At 40.9% G+C, this 25,727-nt stretch overlaps 3 protein-coding genes across 4 annotated transcripts; 1 reads left to right on the top strand and 2 right to left on the bottom strand.

Annotated features, from left to right (window-relative positions):
* Positions 1-1,011: 1,011 nt before the first annotated feature.
* Positions 1,012-5,189, top strand: LOC123992861. 2 transcript variants are annotated; one of them, XM_046294433.1, is made up of 6 exons: positions 1,012-1,217; positions 2,249-2,293; positions 2,537-2,548; positions 3,670-3,807; positions 4,243-4,397; positions 4,733-5,189. In XM_046294433.1, the coding sequence occupies exons 2-6, from the start codon at positions 2,275-2,277 to the stop codon at positions 4,955-4,957; spliced, it is 549 nt and encodes a 182-aa protein (XP_046150389.1). In that variant the 5' UTR covers positions 1,012-1,217; positions 2,249-2,274; the 3' UTR covers positions 4,958-5,189. The 2 variants fall into 2 exon arrangements, with proteins under 2 accessions (XP_046150389.1, XP_046150388.1); XM_046294432.1 differs by having other exon boundaries at positions 1,030-1,217; positions 2,249-2,344.
* A 132-nt stretch (positions 5,190-5,321) lies between these two features.
* LOC123992862 (succinate dehydrogenase [ubiquinone] cytochrome b small subunit B, mitochondrial-like) lies at positions 5,322-13,170 on the bottom strand. Its single transcript, XM_046294434.1, has 4 exons — positions 13,080-13,170; positions 12,037-12,147; positions 10,193-10,343; positions 5,322-6,974 (listed from the first exon to the last, which is right to left on the bottom strand). The coding sequence occupies exons 1-4, from the start codon at positions 13,126-13,128 to the stop codon at positions 6,809-6,811; spliced, it is 477 nt and encodes a 158-aa protein (XP_046150390.1). The 5' UTR covers positions 13,129-13,170; the 3' UTR covers positions 5,322-6,808.
* A 1,952-nt stretch (positions 13,171-15,122) lies between these two features.
* On the bottom strand, positions 15,123-23,325 carry LOC123993959 (L-amino-acid oxidase-like). The gene is given in 10 exon segments (XM_046296440.1): positions 15,123-16,874; positions 16,876-16,927; positions 16,930-17,285; positions 17,388-17,524; positions 17,689-17,757; positions 21,262-21,463; positions 21,675-21,787; positions 21,980-22,194; positions 22,438-22,540; positions 23,146-23,325. Coding segments are annotated over 9 exon segments (1,530 nt in total). The 5' UTR covers positions 22,469-22,540; positions 23,146-23,325; the 3' UTR covers positions 15,123-16,519.
* Positions 23,326-25,727: the final 2,402 nt, after the last annotated feature.

Here is a 25,727-nt window from a genome sequence, read left to right as displayed (position 1 = left end):
TATATACATCCATTGATTCTTGAAGAATATAACTTTTATAAATGCCTCATGAGTTTAGTTCAATTGTCACACTCCATGAGAACCAAAAATATAAGCTTGTTTTCCCCCAATGTTTGTAAACATATCATGGATAATCAGTCCTTGCATTCATAGCTATGTCTATTGTCTGAAAACAGAGGTGGGGTGACTGTTTACTTATTATTTCATCTGATGATTTGCCCTTCAAACAGTTACATATTATCAAGATATCAATGTGTCACCAACAAAAAGGTAAACAATGAGGCCTATAGCAAATGCTGCATATGGCATTAATTTTTCACATGTAAATAGCACTTTTCAGTAGTGCTCAAAGCGCAGCATCGAATCAATGAGCCCAATCAGTCCTCCATGACAACAAAATCATAAACCACAGAGTAGGGCTGGCTAGTCCTTAGATTTGGGGTCATGCTCAGGTAAAACAATTTGACTAATCTATACTTGCATATTTCCAAGTCCTATTCTTGAAGATCAAGGGGTATAACATTCTGATAGACTTTGTTTTTTAATGTAAAGATATAATTTAATCATATTATTATTATATGTAGTAGAAAGCGATGGGTTAGAAGAAGCCTACATATCAACTCTTTAGGTAAAATTTAACATCCATATATGGACAGCTATATAAACTTGAACATTGATTTATCCGGGAATATGTTGTTAAATTGGTAACGTACATTTCTAAAAGTTACTGAATGTAATTAGATTACGTTACTGAGTTTGGGTCATCCAAAAGTCCTGTTACTGATTAGTTACTAGTTACTTGTCCAAAATGGTAAAGGATTACATTTATAAAGTGACGTACCCAACCCTGCGGATTGACCGTGCAATTTGATATGTGCACTAATTTAGCGATGTCATCATATTCCCAAAAGTGTATAGTTTAAGGTAGACAAACAGTCATTAGCACCCTTTCTACTTTTTGCGTTACAAAATTTGGGAGGCGCATGGCGTTGTGGTGCTCGATTTGGCCTCTGCAAGCCCCCGGATGCGCCACGATTACATCACACCCTCCGGATCTTTATTGTTTAAAGCATAAATTGGGTTTAGCAGGAATGCGACCGAGTGTCGGAGGTGCCCCTCATGAATAGGCTACATCTGTCGGTACAAAGTATCTATTCTAAGTTCAAGTCATGACTGAATAGCCTACAGAAGGCGACATTTCAGGCGACATTTCAGAGGTAAGATATAGCCACACTTCATCTTTAAGAATTACTGTCGAGTTGACAAGTTAAATCTAAATGGTTTATGATGGAAACCACTTCCTGGTTGTGCCCCAACTGACGGGCATTTATGCCGCATTCAAAGAACTGAGAAAACAACTGAGAACTGAGAAAATACGAGGTCAAATAATGACTTTAGTGAGCTTCAGGTCTGAGTTCCCGAGTAGGAATTTCGAGTTGGATGACTGTTTCAAATCGATTTCAGAGTTTTGAGCTTCCAGTTGTTCTGAACACGGCATTAAACACGTGTGGAACAAAACACACATGTAGCCTGAGAGTAGGCCAATTGGTTCGTTTTATTAAGACAATGTACATTGATTCAATGATAATGACAATAATATGAGTGTATGATAAACATGTTAGGTTCTGTTTACTGAGTTGGCAGTGTTTCCTATCACTAAAAGTAGGGCTATGTGTATGATCGGATCTGCCAATGGCTCTTAATGATGGATCAAAGCTGATAGCTCTAGGGTCCTTGCAATATAGGATCATTCAAACTTCAAATGTGGTAAGGTAAATGTAGGGGTAAGGTAAATGTAGGGGTAAGGTAAATGTAGGGGTAAGGTAATTGCGCAAACTGTAGTCCTGGAATGGCGATTACAGTGCACAAAACATAAGGAACACCTTCCTGATATTGAGTTGCACCCCTCACCCGCTCAGTCTATGTCAAGAAAAGGGAAGGTATTCCTCAGTGCAGCTCGATTCATGGCATAATCAAGTGAAATGTCTCCCTCTGGTGTTTGAAAGAAAATCCCACATCTGCATTGGTTTGAGTAGAGGCTATTCTAATTAGTAGTGTTTTATTGAATGTAAATTATATAAGCTATATTATAGTATTTTAAAGGCTACTTGAGTAGGCTTTTAACTAGCCTACTTATAGATCTATATATGTATATATGTGTGAAGGGCACATGGCCAGTGAGTGAAATAATTAATGTATGACAATATTTGTCATAAATTTAGGCCTCATAACATATTTTTGCCTCTAGTGACGTTCAAGCTTGATCCGGAGAAGATGGCAAGCAGCTCCGAATGTAAGTGTGTTGAGTTTGCGGTAGTAGACAAGGAGGACATCTTTTTTCAAGGTAAAGTGGTGCTTTAAAAGGTTGACTGAACTTTGTTTTTTTTATGTCCACACGTGTAAACTACCAATTTAAATTATTATTATTATTTTTAAATGTGAATAATGTTCAAAGCTTTGTCAGAGATGTCACCCTCTGCTCCTTGTGTCTTTGTGTTTTCTTCATGTTATCTGTGTGGACTGATTCCCTGTAAAGTTGAACATGACGGTAATATACATTTCTAACAATTACTATTACAAGTTATGTAGATGTGGCTCGTCTTACCTAGACCATGTGCTATTTAGTTCCAGCTGAAAACATAGAATGTTAAAGTAACTGAAAATCTCACATTCTGTTGGCTCATACCCAAATAATGTTGTTGACTCATGCTATACTCATGTTTGTTGCCAAAGCATACATTGGAGAAAAAACACTTCAAAAACCACACCTCAAACTTGTATCTCAAACAGAAATCATTTTTAAAATGTTCTATTTCCTCATAGAGGATGATGCCATCAGAGATGCTGTATATAATGACGAGATGGTCTTGTCTCCACCCTAACAATGGGAGTCATTGTCCTAAAGGTGGGAAGACAGGCGGTCTGCTTATCGCTATATTCCCACTTGGACAGATTTTGACGGGAGTGACTCTTTTCGCTTAGCCTCTTCCTCTCTGATGTCATCCTACTGAGGACCGGTATATGCCCATACCATTCTGTTGTTGGTGTACGCCCACACCATTCCAACACAGATACGTTGCTTTTTAATATACTTTAAATCGTTTTTCTTTCAAATAATATTAATTAACTCGTATTGTAATTAATTCTTGGTCATATTTCATATAAATCTTAAAACACTGGACAGTTACTTTAAAACATGTACACCGAACACCTTAATATTGAGTTGCACCCCCATTTTGCCCTCAGAACAGCCTCAATTTGTCGGGTCATGGACTCTACAAGGTGTCGAAAGCGTTCCACAGGGATGCTGACTCCAATGCTTCCCACAGTTGTCGAGTCGGCTGGATGTCTTTTGCAGTTCTTGACACAAACCGGTGCGCCTGGCACCTACTACCATACCCCGTTCAAAGCCACTTAAATCGTTTGTCTTGCCCATTCACCCACTGAATGGCACACATACACAATCCATGTCTCAATTGTCTTAAGGCTTAAAAATCCTTCTTTAACCGGTCTCCTCCCCTTCATCTACACTGATTTTGTAGTTGATTTAACAAGTGACATCAATAAGGGGTAATAGCTTTCACCTGGTTAGTATGTTTTGTATACTCTGTGTATATCACACTGTAAAATGTTTTTTGTTGGGTTCACACATTCCCTCCTCGTCTGCAGATTTAGAGTCGGATGATTTTCAAAAGGAGACTAGAAAATGCTTCCAAAAAATGATCCAAATCAAGAACAACCGATTCCTGGTTGTAGATGAAGACGTTCTCAAGTTTAAAGAGCGGAATAAGGAGCAATGCAAAGCAGGTAAATGTACCTAGTGAACCCAATTTGCCGGGGTTAAAGTTATCCATCATTGTGAAGGATTTCTGTCATATGGAATTGGCCACTCACGGTTTAATACATGTACAAAATGATGAGAGTGAAGTCTTGAATACCGTTCATTTCAAATCTGCGGTGTTGCTCGTGGCAACTTCCTTTCGCCGAGTCTACCTCTAAGTTTAAGTCATGGGATTTTTTGGGGGGGCTTTAACCCCTGAATCTTTGTCCAGTAAACTGGCCCTCAAAGTACAATACAGAGATTAGGCTACTGATGCGCTTGCTGCATATCACAACCCCGTGCATCAGGGAAGATCAGGTGACATCCATATGACTAAAACGTGCAAAAGTACTTTTCGCATATTTGCTGCAAGACATATTTCCCTCTGTTGGCTGCATATTTTTGTCTTATCTGGTTTCTAGATGATTGCCGGTTCAATATCCAACAATATAAAAACAATGCCATTGCCAAGGCCAGTGGAATTGCTGTTATTCTCTCTGTGACATCACCTTGTAAGCAAACTTACATGGTGTGCTGCAAGAACGGGGACCAAGAAGGAGTTTCTGCTAAACCACTGGTAAGCATTTATTTAGAAATGAAGTGCTTACATCTACGGTAACATTTAACGTATGGCTTCATTTCACATTTTACAGCTGAACTTTCCACAAAGCAATAGACACCCTCTGTAGTCTCTTTAGCCTTCGTTTGGGGTTGGGTTCAGCAGTCGTTCAAGAAAAACAAAAATCGGTGTTCTCCTTATGAGATAAGATCAGGAAGTACATTCCCACTTAGCAGTTTCTCCCCGCTGAATACAACCCAGGTGTGATTATTACTGTACCTTCATACCAGCTGTTCGCACAAACTTCACACTGACAAGACAAAGGTAACCCCCTCCCTCTTATTTCCCCCCAGGAGCAACCTTTGCCTGACCAAATTGGCTGCTCAAAACATGAGGCTGTGTTCTTCATGGAAGTAATTCCTGGTACATCTCAGTACAGATTTCAGTCATCGCTGTGGACTAATTCGTACTTGAGCTTTGAGGCTGGACCAGATGCAGAGCTCATAAAGTTAGTTCTCAGGGAGGTGCCTAAAGATGTTGTGGATGAGAACTCTATTATGCGCTTACTGGCATGTTGAGTTTATGGTTCTTTTGTTAAGCCACTGTAAATACTCAGTGTTTATAGAATAAAGGTATTGGTCCAGTTTATAAAATTGTTTTTTTAAATGCTTAAATACCCATTATAGAGTAGTAATATACACTTAAGTTTGATTGCTTAGTCATTCTGAACAGTTACCAGAAGCTGTTTCTACCTGTGTGTAGTCTACCGTCCTCTGTATACGCTCTGTATTAAACTGATTTAATACATAATCAAATCCGTATCCACATTAATTCTGAAGAGGTTTAAGGTGCATTTTTCTTCCCGAAGCTAATTTGTGATTAACAATCTGAACAGATTGGTGATGTATAAATCGACGACAACTAATAAACAGACAACACAGCTGAATTTCCAAAGCCATTTAAGCTTTTAGACATTTGAGTAATATGAGAACAAAGACATACCTTCATCTTTCTTAGATATTTAACAAGGACAACCCTTCCTTGTTTCTGCCAACACTCCCAACAGAACAAAGACAAAGCTCTGCCATTTTGACCAAGTGCATGCGCCCGCTGTTGACTTCACTTAGTATTTGATGCTAGCTGTACTCAACTTGACGCTTAGCAGCTGTTCATACATAAACACACTTGTTCAGATAAATGGAAAGTGAAATTCCTGCCAACAAGATTGCTAAATACTCAGGCAAGAGCATGATGCCAGGCACAGCTGAGAAAGTAAATTATGCACATTATTACAAAACCAGGATATTGTCATAGGATAATTATTGACTGACTAATTTAAAACAGCCTGGTACAGGAGGAAGTGCAATGGTGTACAGATCAGTATGGCTACTCTTCTACATGCTCCTGGGATGTGATCAGTGAGGTGAAACGTTCAGAACATTGCAGTTAGACATTTAATGAATAGAGCTGTGGTGATGCCCAATTCCACATGACAAATCATATCAATTACACAAAATGCATCTCTCAATGTTCTATAACGTTGCACCCTTTCTGAACAGACTCCTGAAGTCCAGAACAGTATGGCTATGGGGTTTAAATACTGCCAGTGCTCACATCCATTTGCTCATGTCAATCAAACAAGACCAGCAAGGTCAAACAGACTAAATGTGTGGTACTAAGCTGACTGCAATGGTCTTGAAGGGCACTAGCTGGTATTTACAGACTGGTGACAGACACAACACATACCACAAAAGAATGCAACGTCTATATAATAAATTAAGTTAGTACAGAAGAGATGAGAAGTCATTTGCCATACTGGACCTTAAATTCAGGTCAAATATGTAAATCACTGGCTACTTCCCCAGATAATAAGCAACACACAAGTGTTTGGAATATTAGCAGTTGATAACAGGCGTGCACTCAGTGAGAGGAAGCTAGAAATGCATTGAATAAACCTGACAATTCCCTATTCTATCTACATAAGATCATCACATCTGTTCTACAAAATGCATTTCTAAGTGTTCTGTAAAATTGCACCCTCCTTAACAGGCACCAGGTAAAAGTTAACCGTATAACATTTAACCAACTGCAGCATGTGTATGCGTGTTTGGTAGGCGTCAGGGGGACTACTTATTTAGTTTAGTCCACATAAATCAATAGGAGCAGATTATTAACATGCCAAAAACAGATCTGTTGATGCCCAACACAAAACCTCCAGAACTTACAAACAAGCAAAAAAAATTACCCCCCCCCAAAACAAAATCCTGACTCAACATGATTTGACACATGTGAATCACTGGTAATATTGTGAAATGATATTTATAGAAATGTACATATAATCCCTTGAATGTTCACAATCATACCAGAACAAGACGGCTGATATCCCAGTGCCCACGCCAACCATCCCAAACCTCCAAGCCTCAATCCATTCATTTGCTCCATAAGAGGGCCACCGCTTTGCAAATGCCTACATCGTTGTAGTTGAAGTAGCAGAGACCGGCAAAGGTGACAGTCGACAACAGGAAGAGGCCTGCGTTGACCATCTTGATCTTCGGTTCTCCGTGAACGTAGTCCGTTAAGACTTGTCCAATCCCCCTGGAGAGAGAAGACAATACAAGAAATGTATGAAACTGCTTAAAACTACAATATTACGTAATAGCCAGTGATGTATGGCCAAAATAAAAAGGAATAATAATAGGTGGGTAAACTATAATCGTGGTGAGCAAAGTATCGCTCCATATACCTTCAATGTATTTTTGCGCAAAAGGTGGGTAAACGCTAGGGCAAAATAGAAGTGGCTAAACAGCGTTAACCAATGTTCCCTCTAATTTTTTGGGGCACTGAGCAAATTTCAGGTCTGTTGATTGCAAACTTGAACGTGTTTACTGTGAACACAGAGGCTGTAGCTGCTTTAATTTACATTTAGCGGTGGCCAAGTAGGCTACTGTGACTATTTGATCATAATGTAGGCCTACCAGCGTGGCCTACCATCAAAAACAATGGATGAAACAACATTTTAACATTGAAATAGAACCTCTATCACTCAGCCTACAGTAGCAGACAATGTGTGATGTTCAATGTAGACCTACATTCCATGAGACTGTTGAAAAAAAAACATGCAGGGCTTGACATTAACCTTTTTTATCCACTTGTCCATCAGACAAGGAAATGACTGAAAATGTTGTTTGATGCAAGAAACCACTAAAAAGACAAAAAGCATTATTATTCCTATACCATTATTTTAGAGAATCAGACAAATTATGCTATCCTCTGCCTACTTAGCTTATTCAAGCCGGTTTTCAAATACAACACTGCCCCTTTAAGACAAAAAAGCTCCTTATGACTCCTTAATGTACAAGTTTGGTGCTCTTGTACAAAGCAATCAATCCCCTATTGCTGACTACAAATAATCTATAACTGGGATAACTCACTAACTAGCAAAGGATATGAACAAAATGTGCATATGTGGCTACATGCAGCTCTCGCTCTGATCTCAAAACAAGCACATCTACTCACGACCGCTCATGCTATAAACAAAGTCCAGTTCAAAGTAAATGGCACAGATCCATATATGGCAATGGGCTACTTGCATATAGGCCTACTGCAGCTCCAATTGTTTATGCCGCACAGGTCTGTGTAGAGTACGGGCTGAGTAGTGCGTGTGAATGCAATAGAATCTTACTCAGATATGTTCTGTATACAACAATCTCTTGCATTGTTGATTTTGTTTTGGTATGTTGCATTGAAAGTGGCTAATATTGCATTGATTCTATCACAGTTGCCACAGTAAATGGAAACATTGATAATGTTAACAGGGAAAACTCTAGAACAGTGGTCACCAACCTTTTCTGAGTCAAGATCACTTTGAGTCAAACTGCAAGATGAGATCTACCGCAGAGATTTAAAAAAAAGCTGACTTAAATTTAAGCCTATGCAACATTAACCAATTAAAAACAGTACTGTGGCAATGAGGTTTGTGCAGTAAGCCATCACCACATATTGGCTTTTCTTGAATTGCTCTGCCAATGCATTGTTCTTCGGTCATTTAATGTATTTTTATATACAAACATTTGAGGTAGGCAATATGATCACACATGTAATTGATCAATTGTTGTATTACTTGAGGCACAGCTGAGTGAGAATACATTTGAAATGTTTTGCTTATTTTTATTTTCCTGGGCTGATGGTACCTGCATCTGATGGTCAGTCTCAGTGGAGGAAAAGAGCAGCAGACTAAAGGTCCGCCTCAACATCCCTTCCCTCTCCCTTTCCTCCACAAACCAAAGGTATGTTTTCCAGCTGAGTTGAGTGAAGTTTAATCTCGTGCTTCTCTCTGTGGGCTGATATTTCTCCTGCATGCGGGGCTACTGAGCGTAGCTTAGAGGGAACATTGGTGTTAACCTTCCACTACACCACTGGTTATAGCCAGCCTAACTTCATAGTCATGATGGGACATTGTCCTGACTTCATAACCATTGGCTCCCCCAGGGTAATGTTTTGCAGAGGGAAGTGGACAAATGCATAATCTGAATGACTGAAGACCCACCAAGTCCTTGAGGAACACACCAATAGCTCAAGGAATCATCATGCGACCTTAGTTAGGCTATTCTTTGTTTAGACTACAGAGTGGGGTGTCTTGTTCTGTTGATGTAGCCCATGTGAAATGGCAAGCGAGTTAGCAGCGTTCAATCAATGACGCCGCTCTGAGACATAGAAGTAGTCGTTTCCCCTGCTCTAAGGGCTGCGGCTTTTGTGGAGCGACAGGTAACGATGCTTTGTGGGTGACTGTTGTAAATGTATTTAGAGGGTTCCAGGTTTGAGCCCAGGGCGAGGCAAGGAGAGGGACGGAAGCAACACCATTACATTGAGAACAAACAGAACTGGAAGCATTAAGGGATGAGAAATGGTGAATTCCTTGAATGATGCCTAAAGAGATAAGCCAATGTACAAAGCAGTGGCCTTGGAGGACAGAGTTTCGTAGGCGTACTCATAGTGTTCCTCAGTTAACTGGACAATGGTGCCATTTGATGACTCCAGTTCAAATAGTGGCACTCAAACATTAGCAAGTAAGGCAAAGTTCAATAGTACTGAGCTCAGTTTAAAAAATGGCTTCATTATAGTCCAAGGCACTTAACAAAAGTAGGAAATGGAAAAGCCACTGTGTATTACACATGACCAGCATTCTTATGTGTAATCTTGATGTTTAAAAAAAATGATCATATGAGTGTGCATTTCAACTCCTCAGCAACAAGTTGGCAACAAGTTGGACAACTGGGAATTAGCTGGTTTTCATTAGAGGGGCATGCCTTGAGGATATCCAAGTACCCAAAATGAAAAACTAAGGGGTATTAACACCACACATAACTAGGATTTGTACTTTAAACCTGCCACTTATTTAGTCAGTGGTCTAGCAATGGCATAGTGCTCCAGGGAGACATTTAACCCACCTCTTCAAAAATCTAAAAGCTCTCGTAAATTAAATTAAAATAAATGCTAAGAACAAAAGTTTTTGCATGAGCAGAAATGTAGTGGACATAGACTTGGTTGGTTATCCCAACCACTTGCCTACTCTATTCTATTCACCATTGTCCTTCATAAAAGCTTCCAACTGTAGCCACAACCAAAGTCATTTTCTCAAGCTGATAAACTATGGTCTGAGCTCATTCAGAACACGTACAACAATTTTAGTCCGGAAAGGATAAGGATAATTTGTGGAAATATGAAAGTAAAAATGTTTAAGCAGAATAAGGAAGTGAGACCACTGGCCAGTGCTCTTTAAACCAACGAGCAATTTGAGGGGAAACTCGTCTTACCAGTGGCCATGCAGGGTGAGGGCGGCAGCCAGCGAGTAGTCAACAGCAGGTCCGGGGAAGTAGTAGGCAGCAGGCCCCAAGGCCAGCAGCAGTACGCTCACCACACGCTCTCCTGTCCAATGCAGAGAGGCAGCTTTGGACACAGAGCCGGCTGCAAAAAGGCAAATAACAAAACATCCAATCATACATCCACATGCAGAACTAACCTCTTGTGGAGAGAGGGGGTCATCATTTAAAGACTCATCATTGAAAACATGTATTTACATGTATTTTATAACCCTTTAGCCAGATAGATTTATAGTTGGCCTGACATGTTTTTAGCACATAGAAGCAATTACGTTTGTCTATTAGCCTACGGATTTTTGTTGTTGCGTTTAACAATTATCCTATTCAGTTCATAACGGAGGTTTATATACTTTTGAGGTTTTAATTTACAAACATGCTCCAGTGGAGGCTGCTGAGGGGAGGACGGCTCATAATGACCGCAAAGGAGCAAGTGGAATGGCATCAAACACATGGAAACCATGTGTATGATGTATTTGATACCATTCCACTGATTCCGCTCCAGCCATTACTGCGAGCCCGTCCTCCCCAATTAAGATGCCACCAACCTCCTGTGGCCCGCTATCATAAGTTGTTGCTTAGGTTCTCAAGTTTCATGGTTCACTAGATATCACAGTTCAAACATCATGCCACATGTTGGCTAACCTTGTTCTGAGAAAATAATCCAAATTGAGCTCAGGTGCATCCTGTTTCCATTGATTATCCTTGATGTTTCTACAACTTCATTTGAGTCCACCTGTGGTAAATTCAATTGATTGGACATGATTTGGAAAGGCACACATCTGTCTATATAAGGTCCCACAGTTTACTGTGCATGTCAGAACAAAAACCAAGCCTTGAGGTCGAAGGAATTGTCTGTAGAGCTCTGAGACAGGATTGTGTCGAGGCACAGATCTGGGGAAGGGTACCAAAACAATTATGCTGCATTGCAGGTCTCCAAGAACACGGAGGCCTCCATCATTCTAAAATGGAAGAAGTTTGGAACCACCAAGACTCTTCCTAGAGCTGGCCTTTCAGTCAAACTGAGCAGTCCGGGGAGAAGAAGAACATAAGAATTTGTTCTTGACTGACTTGCCTAGTTAAATAAAAAGGGCCTTGGTCAGGGAGGTGACCAAGAACCCAATGGTCACTTTGACAGAGCTCCAGACTTCCTCAGTCGAGATGGGAGAACCTTCCAGAAAGACACCCATCTCTGCAGAACTCCACCAATCAGGTCTTTATGGTAGAGTGGCCATGACAGCCAACGTGCTGAGTAAAGGGTCTGAATACTTATGGAAATGTTTTATCAATTTACAAAAATATATTAGCCTGTTTTTGCTTTGCCATTATGGGGATGGGGAAACTATTTAATACATTTTAGAATAAGGCTATAACGTAACACAATGTGGGAAAAGTAAAGGGGTCTGAATACTTAACGAATGGACTGTATGTACCAAATACACAAATAAGATGTCAGTGGGGACATCACTAACCGGCTCCCTGCCAATAAATGACTTAACCCCCCCCCTCTCAAATCCTTCTCGCATGAGACAGCATACAAGAGCTCAGCATACAAGAGAGCGCAAAAAAAATACTTGAATCGCCTTAGTTATAGGGCTGTAGGCTCTAATACTTATAATATAGGCCTACCACTATCACCTTACATACATAACAAGTATCCTAGCCTGAACATTGATTACTTTAAGAAGTCACAAAAATCAAACATACAATTATTATTCATCTTTGAGTGCTACAGGCAAACTTTAGGCTATCGGCAAAGCTCTTATATTGTAGAAACAAACCATAGAGAGATGAGGATCCATGAATCCTAGCAGTCAACGGGTAGGGACAGTCCTGGTCCTTTTGCTGTGCAACCAGGGTTCGAGGGAGGAGAGAGCTACGATAAAACAGAGCTGTGTGGAGAAGACGAGAAATCAGTGTCATGAACAATATTTCAACTAAATCACAATATTTACTGTTCAATTATAAGTATGGTTTTAAATGATGGCAAAGCAACATAAACCAATACAGCTTAGGGTATACTTTAATGTAGACAGTTGTTCACACGTCTCGGTTCCAAAATGTGAATATTACTACACATAGGCCTTTATAAATCAGAGGAGGCGTCTTTCTTTCCTCAAACTGTAAGGAGTGTCATGAATAAACCATTCCATTATTGTGGTTGTCAGCAATCACAGGTAGCCTATCTGGTTTATACGTTTTTTAGGGTAACTTGTTTGTGTGAATTGTGTGTCTTGGGAGTTGTTAAAAGTAGTATAAGTACAACTAGAGGTCAAATATGGTAATGTCAGATATTCGACGAACTGAAGTATAGGCAGCCAAAGACCATATACTGTAGGAGTATGGATGAATTGGATTCATGCCACAGTGTGTGGAATTGATAAGGGAAGAATAGCCTAACATGTATATAGAATATTTTGAAAAGTGATAAGATTATGTTGAGATGGCCTTAATTCCTAACAAGCATGAGGCCTAAAACTGATACGAAGAGTTTAGAATCGAGGTTGATCATTTTAGCTGCTTCAGGCTATATTACGGGATGCGGAAACAGATCCGATTCAATGCAGTGACGCCAATAATTGACTCCAGTGACAGCTCGCGCAGGAAGCCTAGCGGTTTAGATCGTTGGGCCAGTGACCAAAAGATCCCCGAGCCGACTAGGTGAATTTGAAAAGTCGTACCTTGCTCATCCATCAGCTAAACATTATGTTAGCTGGCTAGCTATTAGCACATTACAATGTGTAACGTCACTTTTGGTAAGAACAACAATATGAAATACACACAAATGTGGAATTAACATACAGTTACACACAAAGACACTTACGTTTGACACCTCTGTGACAGACAGAACTTATCCTGACGATGGCCGCCATGACAATTAACCAACCAAGGTCACACAACTTACCCGGATGTAGTTGCTGTTTGGTCCACTGCTGATCAGGAGTATTTGAGAACAGGGTGATAGTCGACTGTGGATGCTTTTTCGTGTTATTCTCATGTGCCACATAAACTTCATTTTAATGCAAACAATGATGCAATGTTTGATTGATCTTGGTTTAATAGGCTATTTCCAATAATAAAGTATAAGAAACATACATCAATTTTGAGCAAACGTTAGGGGCAATGTTGAAATAGAAGACTGCACATTGCTATATGTTACCAAATGTATTATAACAATTTCGGTAAATGGGATGGGGCTAGAGAAATTTAACCACTCTCAAATTCATAGACAGAGATATGGTAGCAAAGACTAACCACCCATGATTTCAAAGGTATAGTTTTAACTATGTTTTGAGGCTATAGTGTCTGATTACATTTACTTCGTTTACAAACTTTGGAGTAAAACAAGCTCATATTTTTGGTTCTGATGGGGTACAACAGTTGAACTAAGCTAATGAGGTATTTATAAATTACATTCTTAAAAAATCTATTGGTACACCGCAGTACATCATTAAATTATAAATAAAAAATGGATATAGCAACTGCAGATTACCCTTTTAAACTGAATAGATAGCAGTGATTATATTAAAGGGATAGTTCACCCAAATTAAACTATGCCATATTGGTTTCCTTACAATTTGAGCAGTCTATAGACAAGGTACGACGGCAATCAATGCTTTGGTTTTGTTTACCTGGCTACTGTTTCAATAAAAAATACAAATAAAACATTTGTGGCACAAATCCAAAGGAAGTCAAATGTACCTATTTTTGCATTTCCATCCTTCATTTCCATCCTTCATAAATCAGTAAATAAGTGACTTCATTGACTTACACAATCCATTTTGAGGTTGGTGCGTGAAAATTCAGTGGTGTAAATACTTAAGTAAAAATACTTTAAAGTACTACTTAAGAAGTTTTTTGGGGTATCTGTATTTTACTTTATTATTTATATTTTTGACTACTTTTACTTCACTACATTCATAAAGGAAATAATGTACTTTTTACACCCATACATTTTCCCTGACACCCAAAAGTACTTGTTACATTTTGAATGCTTAGCAGGACAGGAAACTGGTCCAATTCATGCACTTATCAAGAGAACATCCCTGGTCATCCCTACCGCCTCTGATCTGGCGGACTCACTAAACACACATGCTTCGTTTGTAAAATGAGATCTGAGCGTTGTAGTGTGTGTAAATACATTATGTAAATACATTTTAAAAAACAAGAAAATTGTGCGATTTGGTTTGCTTAACATAAGGAATTTGATACTTAAGTATATTTAGAACTAAATACTTTTAGACTTTTACTTAAGTAGTATTTTAATGGGTGACTTTCACTTTTACTTGAGTAATTTTCTATGAAGGTATCTTTACTTTTACTCAAGAATGACAATTGGGTACTTTTTTTCCACCACTGTGAAAATGCTAATATATTGTAGGTTCCATTGACTTGCATTGAATTTGTGCCTCAAATGCCATATCTTGTCCAAATACTGCTTACAGTGTAAGGAAACCAATATATAATTTGGGTGAACTATCCCCTGAACAGAATCTATCCATTAGATTGCATGTGTGTATCCTATTATTAAAACGTTCACGTTGTTTTATTAATGGTGCAAAATGCAGAAAATGCTCCGCCATTTCCTGTTTGAATAGTTCCCCTAATTTCATGTGATAAAAACAAGCAAGTATAGTGTAGAGAATCATTGTACCATCTAAACAGCTGTGAAATATATTTTCCATATCCAAAAATATTGTATTTTCAGCTGGTTGAAGCTGGTGTATAAAACCAAAAGAAAAATAGCAAAAACAAAACTTTAGAAGGGGAAGCATAGGAATATCGCACACGGAACAGATATACCGCTTTTTAGACTTGCGTTCAATGAGAATTATATATCTATAACTCAAAATTCTATGTGGATTTGGTCAAGTAGCCCAAAAAGTTAGATATTGTGGCTTTAGAAAAAATGGGTTGGCCTTACATAAAATAGAGGCTGAACTTTGAAAATATTGGAGAGTCATGACTCATGTATTAGTCAATTATCTTCGTAATAGAGCAAACCCACAACAAACCACTGAGCAGCAAACGCACAAGCCTACAGAGAAGGTCATTATCAGCTCTACCGGTTGAATTAACCCGACTGTAACCAATCCTAGGTACTGTAATGGACGGCTTTGATTTAAATTCGTCAGAAAAGGCTGATGCTTCAGAGCTCCAAAGGATGATCGCAATTGAACAACAGAAAGCGCAGTTTCAGGCCCAGGTAGATAGCTTCGCTCCATACATCAGAAGTTATGCTACGAAGTTAGCTAGCCAACTAAAGCTAGGTACATTAACTATTCTGAAGTGTATCTTGCATTTGATTTTTTATTATACAATCAAATGTGTTCTCAGAATGGACAAACCGAATTGCGAGTTGATTACGGAATCTTCTATTTATGTTTTGAGATCTCCACATGGAAGTTGACTTAGCTGATTCATTGCTTCTTTTGAAGGTGCATAACTTCACAGATGTCTGTCTCGACAAGTGCATGGAGGGGAGCCCGAGTTCAAAAATGGATTCACGGACAGAGGCTTGCCTCGTGAGCTGTGTTGACCGCTTCATTGACACTACCTTGTCTATAACCAACCGGTTCACGCAGATGGTGCAGAAGGGTGCCCATTGATGGGAGCTGGACGATGAGAAATAGGCTATAATGTTTTTATTTTGTAAGAGAACTGTGCATTATGTTTTCCCTTATGCATCGAACCCATAACAGCATTGCCTAAAATGATGATATGCCTCAGTACAATTATTCAACAGGTGGGCCTAAATTGGACATGCTAGAGAATCAATGTATTTGGTTACAATACAGCTTTATTAAATAAAAAATTAAATAAAAATAGGCCCAAGAACTACACCTACACAGTGCTACTCATAACATCTCTATAACATCTGTGTGACAACATCATTTGACACAGTTATTTTGTACAATACTGTAGGCTATTTAACAAAGTTGCCATTTTAAAACAGTACACACAAAAATAACAGGTTCGAAAGGGTAAAATGTATGAACATTGTGTCCTGAAGAGGACTTGTAAATAGGCCAAACATGTTCAGTTCTGCTGAACATTTCGTCAACACTCCTCTCATCATGTTGTGCCATTCATATTGAGTAGAGCAGAACACATGAATACTACCGAATGCATCATCAGACTACTTAAAATGTTTTATCAAAATAAATCGTTTTTGGTTTGGCCATTGGATTTCGTCATTTAGTTTGTCAACATTCAACCTCAAGCTATTCAAAATAAAAATTGATGTGCCTAGGCCCCAGATGTCTATCCTTCCAGGTTACTGATGTTCCTGGCTGCCCTTAGTGCAGATTTCATGGCAGTCTCAATCCAAGCATGAGGTAGTGCCGTGTGCTCCCCAGAAAAGTGGACCCTGCTCTCATTCCTGAACAGGTCCGAGGCGTAGTCCGTCTGCTGGTAAGGTGTGTAAAGGGCAAAAGCCCCCAGGCTGAAGGGATCCAGCCCCCACTTCTTCACCAATCCTCCAGTGCAGAGAGGTCGTATCGCCTCCCCATGGATCTTAACCAGGTCATCCATCACCAAGGCCTTCAGTTCATACTCGCTGACCCCCTGGAACAGAGTGGAGTCATCGGAACAGGTGTAGGATGCAAGGAGAGCCCCCCCCAGCCGTGCCTGGGAAGCTGTGGCTAGGGTAGTAGATGAAACGAGAGGGAGATCCGTGATGCTTTTTCCCCGTTTGATACCATCCTTTTCCCAGAATCTCTCGCTGAAGCTGAGGACCACCTGGGTGGAGCTGGCGTAGTGCACGGACCGCAGGGCCTCCATCTTCTGGGGTGACAGCGGGGGTTGGAAGTCCATGAAGAGGTTGGCCTTTGCTGTAGCTGTCACCAGGGCATAGTCGACTGTGAGGTTGGTCAGAGAGGATGGATCACGCAAGTCCTGGTAGGATACGGTCACATTGCTGCTGGTTTGACTGATGAGTCGGACCTTGGAGTTGAGAAGGATAGTGCAGTTGAGGGCCTGGTAAAATGCCCTTGGTAAATGGTCAAACCCATCAGTGATCTCGTAATAGCTGAAAAACAGAACATTCCACTTCTTTAATACTCTACTTAACAAACACTAGATGTAGGACGGGGTGTCTAATTTGATTGTACGTGCATAGTGGTGTTCTTACGCAGTGTTGTCATTGATATCCGACTGAATATACAGCATCTCAGAAAGTGATGTGTAGAAGAGGCTGTTCTCATTCAGGATATCTCCAATCATGCGCAGGGCACCACGACTCAGGTTCCCCTCCTTCACTAGATACTCCTGTCAGAAAACAACACTCATTAAAATGGCTGAATAAAGATACTTAAATACATTTGTTCCCGTTTCTAGTAAGGAAAGTGGCAAAGTGCCTACCAATTTAGAGTCTGACAATAATCCTGCATCTTGTCTGATGGTTACCTATAAGCAACCAAGTGTTTTCTTACCTTGACTGAGTACGAGTCATATTTTCTCAACATGGCCGCGCAGCCAGCTGTCTTCATATCATCCCTTATCTACAACAAATAATTTGTATAAATAATTTGTTATAACTGTTATGTGACACATACCTGTATATAACAACATTTAACATTACACAGTATTCCACCACAGGAGTCTAAACATGCTGACCAGACCGCGTGCGTCCACGTGCGCCATCTAATTTAAACATTGGGTTGTTATTTTACCTGAAATGCACAAGGTCCTCTACTCCCGACAATGAATCCACAGATAAAAGGGTAAACAGAGTTAATTTCTAGTAATCTCTCCTCCTTCCAGGCTTCTTCTTTGGACTTTATATTGTGGTTGGCAACCAACTTTATGGTGCATTACCACCACCGACTGGAGTGTGGACCTCAGTTCATCTTTCAATCACCCACGTGGGTATATGCTCCTAAAAACCAATGAGGAGATGGGAGAGGCGGAACTTGCAGCGCGTCAAGCGCCACAAATAGAACCAAGTTATATTTTAGTGCTGTCACGCCTTGGTCATTGTATCTTGTGTTTTTTTATATGTTTGGGTAGGCCAGGGTGTGACATGGGTTTATATGTTGTATTTCGTATTGGGGTTTGTATTTATTAGGAGTGTGTATTAGTAGGGGTGTGTCTAGTTAGGCTTGGCTGCCTGAGGCGATTCCTAATTGGAGTCAGCTGATTCTTGTTGTCTCGGATTGGGAACCGTATTTAGGCAGCCTGAGTGCGTGTTGTATTTCGTGGGCGATTGTACCTGTCTCTGTGTTAGTCACCAGATAGGCTGTATTTAGTTTCACTCGTTTGTTGTTTTCATATTTTCAGTTATTTCATGTACTGCATTAGCTTCATTAAAAGTCATGAGTAACCTACACGCTGCTTTTCGGTCTGACTCTCTTCAAACAGCAGACGAATATCATTACAGAATCACCCACCACGATTCACAGACCGAGCAGCGTGTGAACTGGCAGGAGCTAAAGGAGGACGATATGGCAGAAGCAGGGATTATGCGGGATTATACGACGTGGGAAGAAATCGACAGGTGGGCGTCCGACCCAGAGCGAGTGCAAGAGCCCGCCTGGGATTCCCTACAGCAATGCGAGGAGGGCTATACACGGATGGAATCGAAAAGGAGAGCACGGCTATACAGAGCGAAAAACGTAGGTAACGGGGGAAAGCGCAGAGAGAGAGTGGCAGAGTCAGGAGTCAGACCTGAGCCTACTCTCCCTGTTAATTGTGAGGAGCAGCAATATGAGGACTTCTGGTCTTGGGAGATGATATTAGACGGAAAAGGACCCTGGGCGCAGCCGGGAGAATATCGCCGTCCCAAGGAGGAAATAGAAGTAGCTAAAGCGGAGAGGCGTGAGTATGAGGAGGCAGCACTGCGACTCGGTTGGAAACCGGAAAGTCACCCCAAAAAATGTATTGGGGGGGGCTAAAAGGGAGAATAGTTATGCCAGGTAGGAAACCTGCGCATACTCCCTGTGCTCACCGTTGGGCTAGAGAGACCGGGCAGGCACCGTGTTATGCTATGGAGCGCACTGTGTTTCCAGTGCGGGTGCAGAGCCAGCTGTGTCTTATACCAGCCCTTCCTATTGGCCGGGCTAGAGTGGGCATCGAGCCAGGTAAGCTTGGGCAGGCTCGGTGCTCAAGAGCTCCAGTGCGCCTGCACGGTCCGGTCTATCCAGAGCCACCTATACACACCAGTCCTCCGGTAGCAGCTCCCCGCACCAGGCTTCCTGTGCGTGTCCTCGCGCCAGTACCACCAGTTCCAGCACCACGCACCAGGCCTCCAGTGCGCCTCGCCTGTTCAGCTCAGCCAGAGCCTTTCTCCTCTCCTGCGCTGCCGGAGTCTCCTGTCTGCCCAGCGCCACCAGTGCACCCAGTCGGCCCAGCGCGTCCAGTGCGCATCGCCTGTTCAGCACAGCCAGTGCTTTTCTCCCCTCCTGTGCTATCGGAGTCTCCAGCCTGTTTAGCGCAGCCAGAACCTTTCTCCTCTCCGGCGCTGCCGGAGTCTCCTGTCTGTCCAGCGCCACCAGTGCTACCAGTCGGCCCAGCGCGTCCAGTGCGCCTCGCCAGTTCAGCGCAGCCAGAGCTTTTCTCCTCTCCTGCACTGTTGGAGTCTCCCGCCTGTTCAGCTCAGCCAGAGCCTTTCTCCTCTCCTGTGCTGCCGGAGTCTCCTGTCGGCCCAGCGTCACCAGTCTGCCAGGATCCACCAGAAGTGCCAGTCTGCCAGGATCCGCCAGAAGTGCCAGTCTACCAAGATCTTCTAGATCGGCCAGACAACCTTAATCATCCAGGTCCACCAGCCAGCCAGGATTTACCGGAGCCTACTACCTGCCTGAGCTTCCTCTCAGTACTGAGCTTCCTCTCAGTACTAGGCTCCCTCTCTGTACCGGGCTCCCTCTCAGTACCGAGCTTCCTCTCAGTACCGAGCTTCCTCTCAGTACCGAGCTTCCTCTCAGTACCGAGCTTCCTCTCAGTACCGGGCTTCCCCTCAGTACCGGGCTTCTCCTCAGTACCGGGCTTCTCCTCAGTACCGGGCTTCCCCTCAGTCCCAGGCTGCCCCTCTGTCCCAGGCTGCCCCTCTGTCCCGGGCTGCCCCTCTATCCTGAGCTGCCCCTCTATCCTGAGTTGCCCCTCTATCCTGAGTTGCCCCTCTGTCTCGAGCTGCCCCTCTGTCCCGAGCTGCCCCTCTGTCCCAAGCTGCCCCTCTGTCCCGAGCTGCCCCTCTGTCCCGAGCTGCCCCTCTGTCCCGAGCTGCCCCTCTGTCCCGAGCTGCCCCTCTGTCCCGAGCTGCCCCTCAGTTATGTGGGGATCAGGGTGAGGACTATTAGGCCATGGTCGGCGGAGAAGGTGGATTATCCTAGGATGCGAAGGGGAGGAACTAGGACATTTATGGAGTGGGGTCCACGTCCCGAGCCAGAACCGCCACCATGGACAGACGCCCACCCGGACCCTCTCTATGCTCTTGAGGTGCGTCCCGGAGTCCGCACCTTAGGGGGGAAGGGGGTTCTGTCACGCCTTGGTCATTGTATCTTGTGTTTTTGTTATATGTTTGGGTAGGCCAGGGTGTGACATGGGTTTATATGTTGTATTTCGTATTGGGGTTTGTATTAATTAGGAGTGTGTATTTATTAGGGGTGTGTCTAGTTAGGCTTGGCTGCCTGAGGTGATTCCTAATTGGAGTCAGCTGATTCTAGTTGTCTCGGATTGGGAACCGTATTTAGGTAGCCTGTGTGCGCGTTTTATTTCGTGGGTGATTGTACCTGTCTTAGTGTTAGTCACCAGATAGGCTGTATTAGTTTCATTCGTTTGTTGTTTTCTTCTTCGTTATTTCATGTACCGTATTAGCTTCATTAAAAGTCATGAGTAACCTACACGCTGCATTTCGGTCTGACTTTCTACAAACAACAGATGAAGATCTTTACAAGTGCCTGGCTACACAGATGTTCTTTGACCCGCGCAAGCCGTGTGGGTGCAATGATTGAATAATGTGTACATTTATTTTGCAACACGAATGGTGGGAGCCCCCCCTCTATTAGACACACCTTCCACAGGGGCAAGTCAAAGAGCTGACCAGCCGATATACCCCTTTCCTTGTCAGTCAAGGGATAGTTCAGCACGTCTGGGTTCTCTTTAACTCTGTATGTTTTCTGCAGCAACCCGTTCACATGGTAATATGTGTTGATGTCATCCTGGATAAATGGATTCAGTCCAAGGCCCATTTTTGATGAAAATGATAAAAGAATTCTGTTGAATTAAAAATGCCATAGTTAACATTGTATTGATGGTTAAAGTACACTTGCTATCATTCTTATGCAACTCTATAGGACATGCACCAGTATCTGATAATGATTCATTTGAGATAGGATGCTTGACCTCTTTTGAACAATAACATATGAAGACAGGGGATAAGAGGTAGCTACTTATTTCATGTGATAGGACAACAGGCCTTACTCACTTGTGAAAGCTAGGGATCCTCATAGCACCCAGCTCTGCATACCATCCCTCTCTTCTATTTCTGTAGGTCTCCACCCGTCCTCCAATTCGATCACTTGCCTCTATTAAAGTCACCTTGTCCAAAAAAAACAAACGCTATCAGTTTCCCCCTTTTACACTGTAGGTCTATTATTAGTCATAACCAGATAATTACAATACTGACACTAAATTCCTTTCTCACTATGTCAATCATAAGTAAATTAGCATATGTCAATGATATTAATTGTGTTGACATTGATACAGTAAATTATACAAAAGATACCGTACCTTGTGCCCTACGTCCTCCAGAAGCTTAGCTGCAGTCAGTCCAGCAATACCACCACCGACGATGGCAATATGATGGGGTGTCTTTGTGAAGGGAAGACCTCTGTCCACAATTTCAAGGAGTTCGGCATAGTCTGAATCTTGCAGGCACTCAAAAAGAGGATCCTCAATGTATCCATTGACACTGCAAACTATGATCACAGCTATAACGACAGGAAGGAAAAGAGCCAAAGTAAATGTTTAATAGGCCTTTAGGCTTTACAATATTAAACAAACATGTACAAATGTATTTTTAAAAGGGCTACAGAGGGATATGTTATTAAAGTAGATGCAACATACATGAATGGCATACAATCTGCTGGGCTATTCTTATTTCCACCCAAAATCACAAAACAATGACTTTTAGATTGTTCCTGAACATCCCCTCCACTACTTTCCAATGATTTGTAGGAAATACTTACAATATTTGCACAACGCCACATAGGGTATCATCTTGATTCCTAAGCCCAGAGTCCTTGCTTTCCCTTTTCTAGTGATGCTCACGCCCACCGGAGAAATAGAAACCTAAAGCAAAAACATGGAGGCACGTACTGTAGCCTAGATAATGTGATTGACTTGGTTTTACTAATATTATATATGTTATATAATATTGAACCCCACCAATATTAAGTTACACATTTGTTTTCGTTGCTTATTAAATTAAGAACATTAACATTAATTTGCGAATCATGCATATCATAACACCTTAAAACACCTATATATGAATAAATCATTAGGTCTACAGACATAAACTGAGATACAGGTAGGCTACCTTCATTGGAGACATGCTATGTGTGAAATTGCACCCAACGTATGTTAATGAGTGACCTATGTGGGCTCCTGAGGTCGAAAATAAATATTTTCCGACACCGGCTCGAGATTCAACCACACTGAACAAATTAGATTAGTTAGGTTTACTATTCACCAGCATACCTCATTTCCCCCTTCCCACCAACATAATATATGTTTTATAGTGCATTTTTAGTGTCACCTGAAGTGCACCTTGCCTTACCTAACCTGATATAGAGGAATTGTATTTTAAGAATCGAAGATAAGATTCTACAGTGAGTTATATTTAATTGGATACATACATTGACAATTAGGCTAAATCAATCAGAACGTCTACGCACCTTAGTGTGATGTCAAATGATAAGCCCGTCTTCGTTTATAGTGCAGGAGGAGTGCAATCGAAAGTAAACGTGAAGGTTTCAAAAGGGTTACATCATTGGAATTCCTTTGTTTCCGTTAATTGAGAATTGGATACATATCAAAAGCCGATTGATAAGCCTTTTAATTCATGTGATGCAAACAGTCGGCAACACATTAACTGTGATAATGCAATGGATGTGCTCCACAATGCATCTTTCACCATGCATAATAACCTGATTGCTATATTACTCTTTATCACAAAAATTATAAACAGAAAAAGAACAAGACGAAAGTAAATGTTTCCTACTTCCTGGACTGCATTAATGATGCATCCCAATGGCACCATATTCTATACATTGCGCTTTGAGTCCTGATCAAAAGTAGTGTACTACAAAAAAAGAAGTCATTTGGGATGGGTAAAAGTAGTGTACTACAAAGGGAAAAGGGTGTCATTTAGAATTGAACCCTAAAACTTTGACGCTCACCTGGTTTTTATTATATTGGGTGTTGTAGACAGATTGGCATTTGAGCCTTATTAAAGCTAGGATACTTAATTGAAACAATAACACAGCGAACCCCGCATCTGTTTTAGTAAAAAGCTAAGCGACGGCGAAATATAACCATTCTCAAATGTATTAAGATCACTTTATTGGTAAATTGCACACAAGTTCCAACCGAAATTTGACTTCCGCTTTTAACCCAACCCTTCCCGAAAGACACACATACAGGTTTTTGGAGAGGTGCGGGGGGCTGCTACGGTGGGCAACGGGAAGCTGTTGTTGCTTTGGTCAAGGGTACAACGGCAGGCAATGGCATCTAGGATTTGATACCAGCAACCCTCCAGTTGCCAACTCACTTCCCACAATATTTTTCCCGTCGGTATGAATGCAAGGACTGACCAACCATTATATCAACATTATAGTTTTAATATGTTTTGAGGCTATACAGAGTTTGTTTACATTTACATTGTTTATAAACATTTCAGTAAAACAAGCTTATATTTGGGGTTTTGATAGGGTACAATAATTTAACTAAGCGCATTAGGCCTTTATAAGTTATATTCTTCAAGAATCAATGCGTTTATATCGAGTGGTGTAAAGTTAAGTAAAAATACTTTAAAGTACTACTTAAGTAGTTTTTGGTGGCATCTGTACTTTACAATTTATATTTTTGACTACTTTTACTTCACTATATTCCTATAAAAAAGAATACACTTTTTACTCCATACATTTTCCATGACACCCAAAAGTACTTGTTACATTTTGAAATGATCCAAGTCCACTTCATGCACTTATCAAGAGAAAATCCCTGGTCATCCCTACTGCCTCTGATCTGGTGGACTCACTAAACACAAATTAATGCTTAGTTTGTAAATGATATCTTAGATTTGGAGTGTACCCCTGGATATCCACCAATATATATACACATATTTATTTATTTTATGTTTTATTATTGTGTCATCAGGTTTGCTTAAAATAAGGAATTTGAAATTATTTATACTTTTACTTTTGATACTTAAGTATATTTTAGCAATTCCATTAACGTTTGAGACTTAAGTATATTTAAAACCAAATACTTAAACTTTTACTCAAGTAGTATATTACTAGGTGACTTCCACTTTTGCTTTAGTCATTTTCTATTACTTTTACTCAAGTATGACAATTGAGTACTTTTCCCACCACTGTTTATATCATTCATTTCTAAGTTCACAAATTGATGTAGCCTTTAAGGATTCTAGATTTAAGCATTTCCTACGCTACATTGTGCCACATTGACGTTCTTTGTGGCATATTTTTTCAGGTTGTCTGAGCAGCAGCTGAACACTAGAATAGATTCTTTCAACAGCCAAAGTAGAGCCACATGAGTCAAATCAAATCCAATGTATTCGTCACATACACCGTTTACAGCAGGTATAAAAGGTGCAGCGAAATGCTTATGTGCTAGCTCCCTCAACAATGCAGTACATTAATCAATAATAATGATGAAAATAGAAAAGTGAAAAATCACATGCAGTGGAAGTAATAGAAGATGTAGTGTGCTGTATTTACACTGTATTTACAAATAGAAATTGGGTAGTGGAATCAATAGTATATATCAGAACAGCACTGTTGATCTACAGTTGAAGTCGGAAGTTTACATACACTTAGGTTGGAGTCATTAAAACTTGTTTTTCAACCACTCCACATATTTCTTGTTAACAAACTATAGTTTTGACAAGTCGGTAGGACAACTACTTTGTGCATGACACAAGTAATTTTTCCAACAATTGTTTATAGACAGATGATTTAACTTATAATTCACTGTATAACAATTCCAGTGGGTCAGAAGTTTACATACACTAAGTTGACTGTGTCTTTATTAAACAGCTTGGAAAATTCCAGAAAATGATGTCATGGCTTTAGAAGCTTCCGATAGGTTAATTTACATAATTTGAGTCAATTGGAGGTGTACCTGTGGATGTAGTTCAAGGCCTACCTTCAAACTCAGTGCCTCTTTGCTTGACATCATGGGGAAATCAAAAGAAATCAGCCAAGACCTCAGAAAAAAAATTGTAGACCTCCAC

Source organism: Oncorhynchus gorbuscha, linkage group LG13 (genome assembly GCF_021184085.1).
Source record: "Oncorhynchus gorbuscha isolate QuinsamMale2020 ecotype Even-year linkage group LG13, OgorEven_v1.0, whole genome shotgun sequence".
NCBI classification, from domain to species: Eukaryota; Metazoa; Chordata; class Actinopteri; order Salmoniformes; family Salmonidae; genus Oncorhynchus; species Oncorhynchus gorbuscha.
This window is presented reverse-complemented; position numbering and strand designations above follow the sequence as displayed.

What these genes read in the sequence shown, in the direction of transcription:
- LOC123992862 (XM_046294434.1), bottom strand. Translation starts at nt 13,128, where the DNA reads ATGGCGGCCATCGTCAGGATAAGTTCTGTCTGTCACAGAGGTGTCAAA. An exon ending in CTGTCACAGAGGTGTCAAAC is followed by an intron (nt 12,148 to 13,079) that starts GTAAGTGTCTTT and finishes TTCTCCACACAG; the next exon opens with CTCTGTTTTATCGTAGCTCT. An exon ending in TGGATCCTCATCTCTCTATG is followed by an intron (nt 10,344 to 12,036) that starts GTTTGTTTCTAC and finishes GCCTTTTTGCAG; the next exon opens with CCGGCTCTGTGTCCAAAGCT.
- LOC123992861 (XM_046294432.1), top strand. Translation starts at nt 2,275, where the DNA reads ATGGCAAGCAGCTCCGAATGTAAGTGTGTTGAGTTTGCGGTAGTAGAC. An exon ending in TAAGGAGCAATGCAAAGCAG is followed by an intron (nt 3,808 to 4,242) that starts GTAAATGTACCT and finishes TCTGGTTTCTAG; the next exon opens with ATGATTGCCGGTTCAATATC. An exon ending in GAGTTTCTGCTAAACCACTG is followed by an intron (nt 4,398 to 4,732) that starts GTAAGCATTTAT and finishes ATTTCCCCCCAG; the next exon opens with GAGCAACCTTTGCCTGACCA.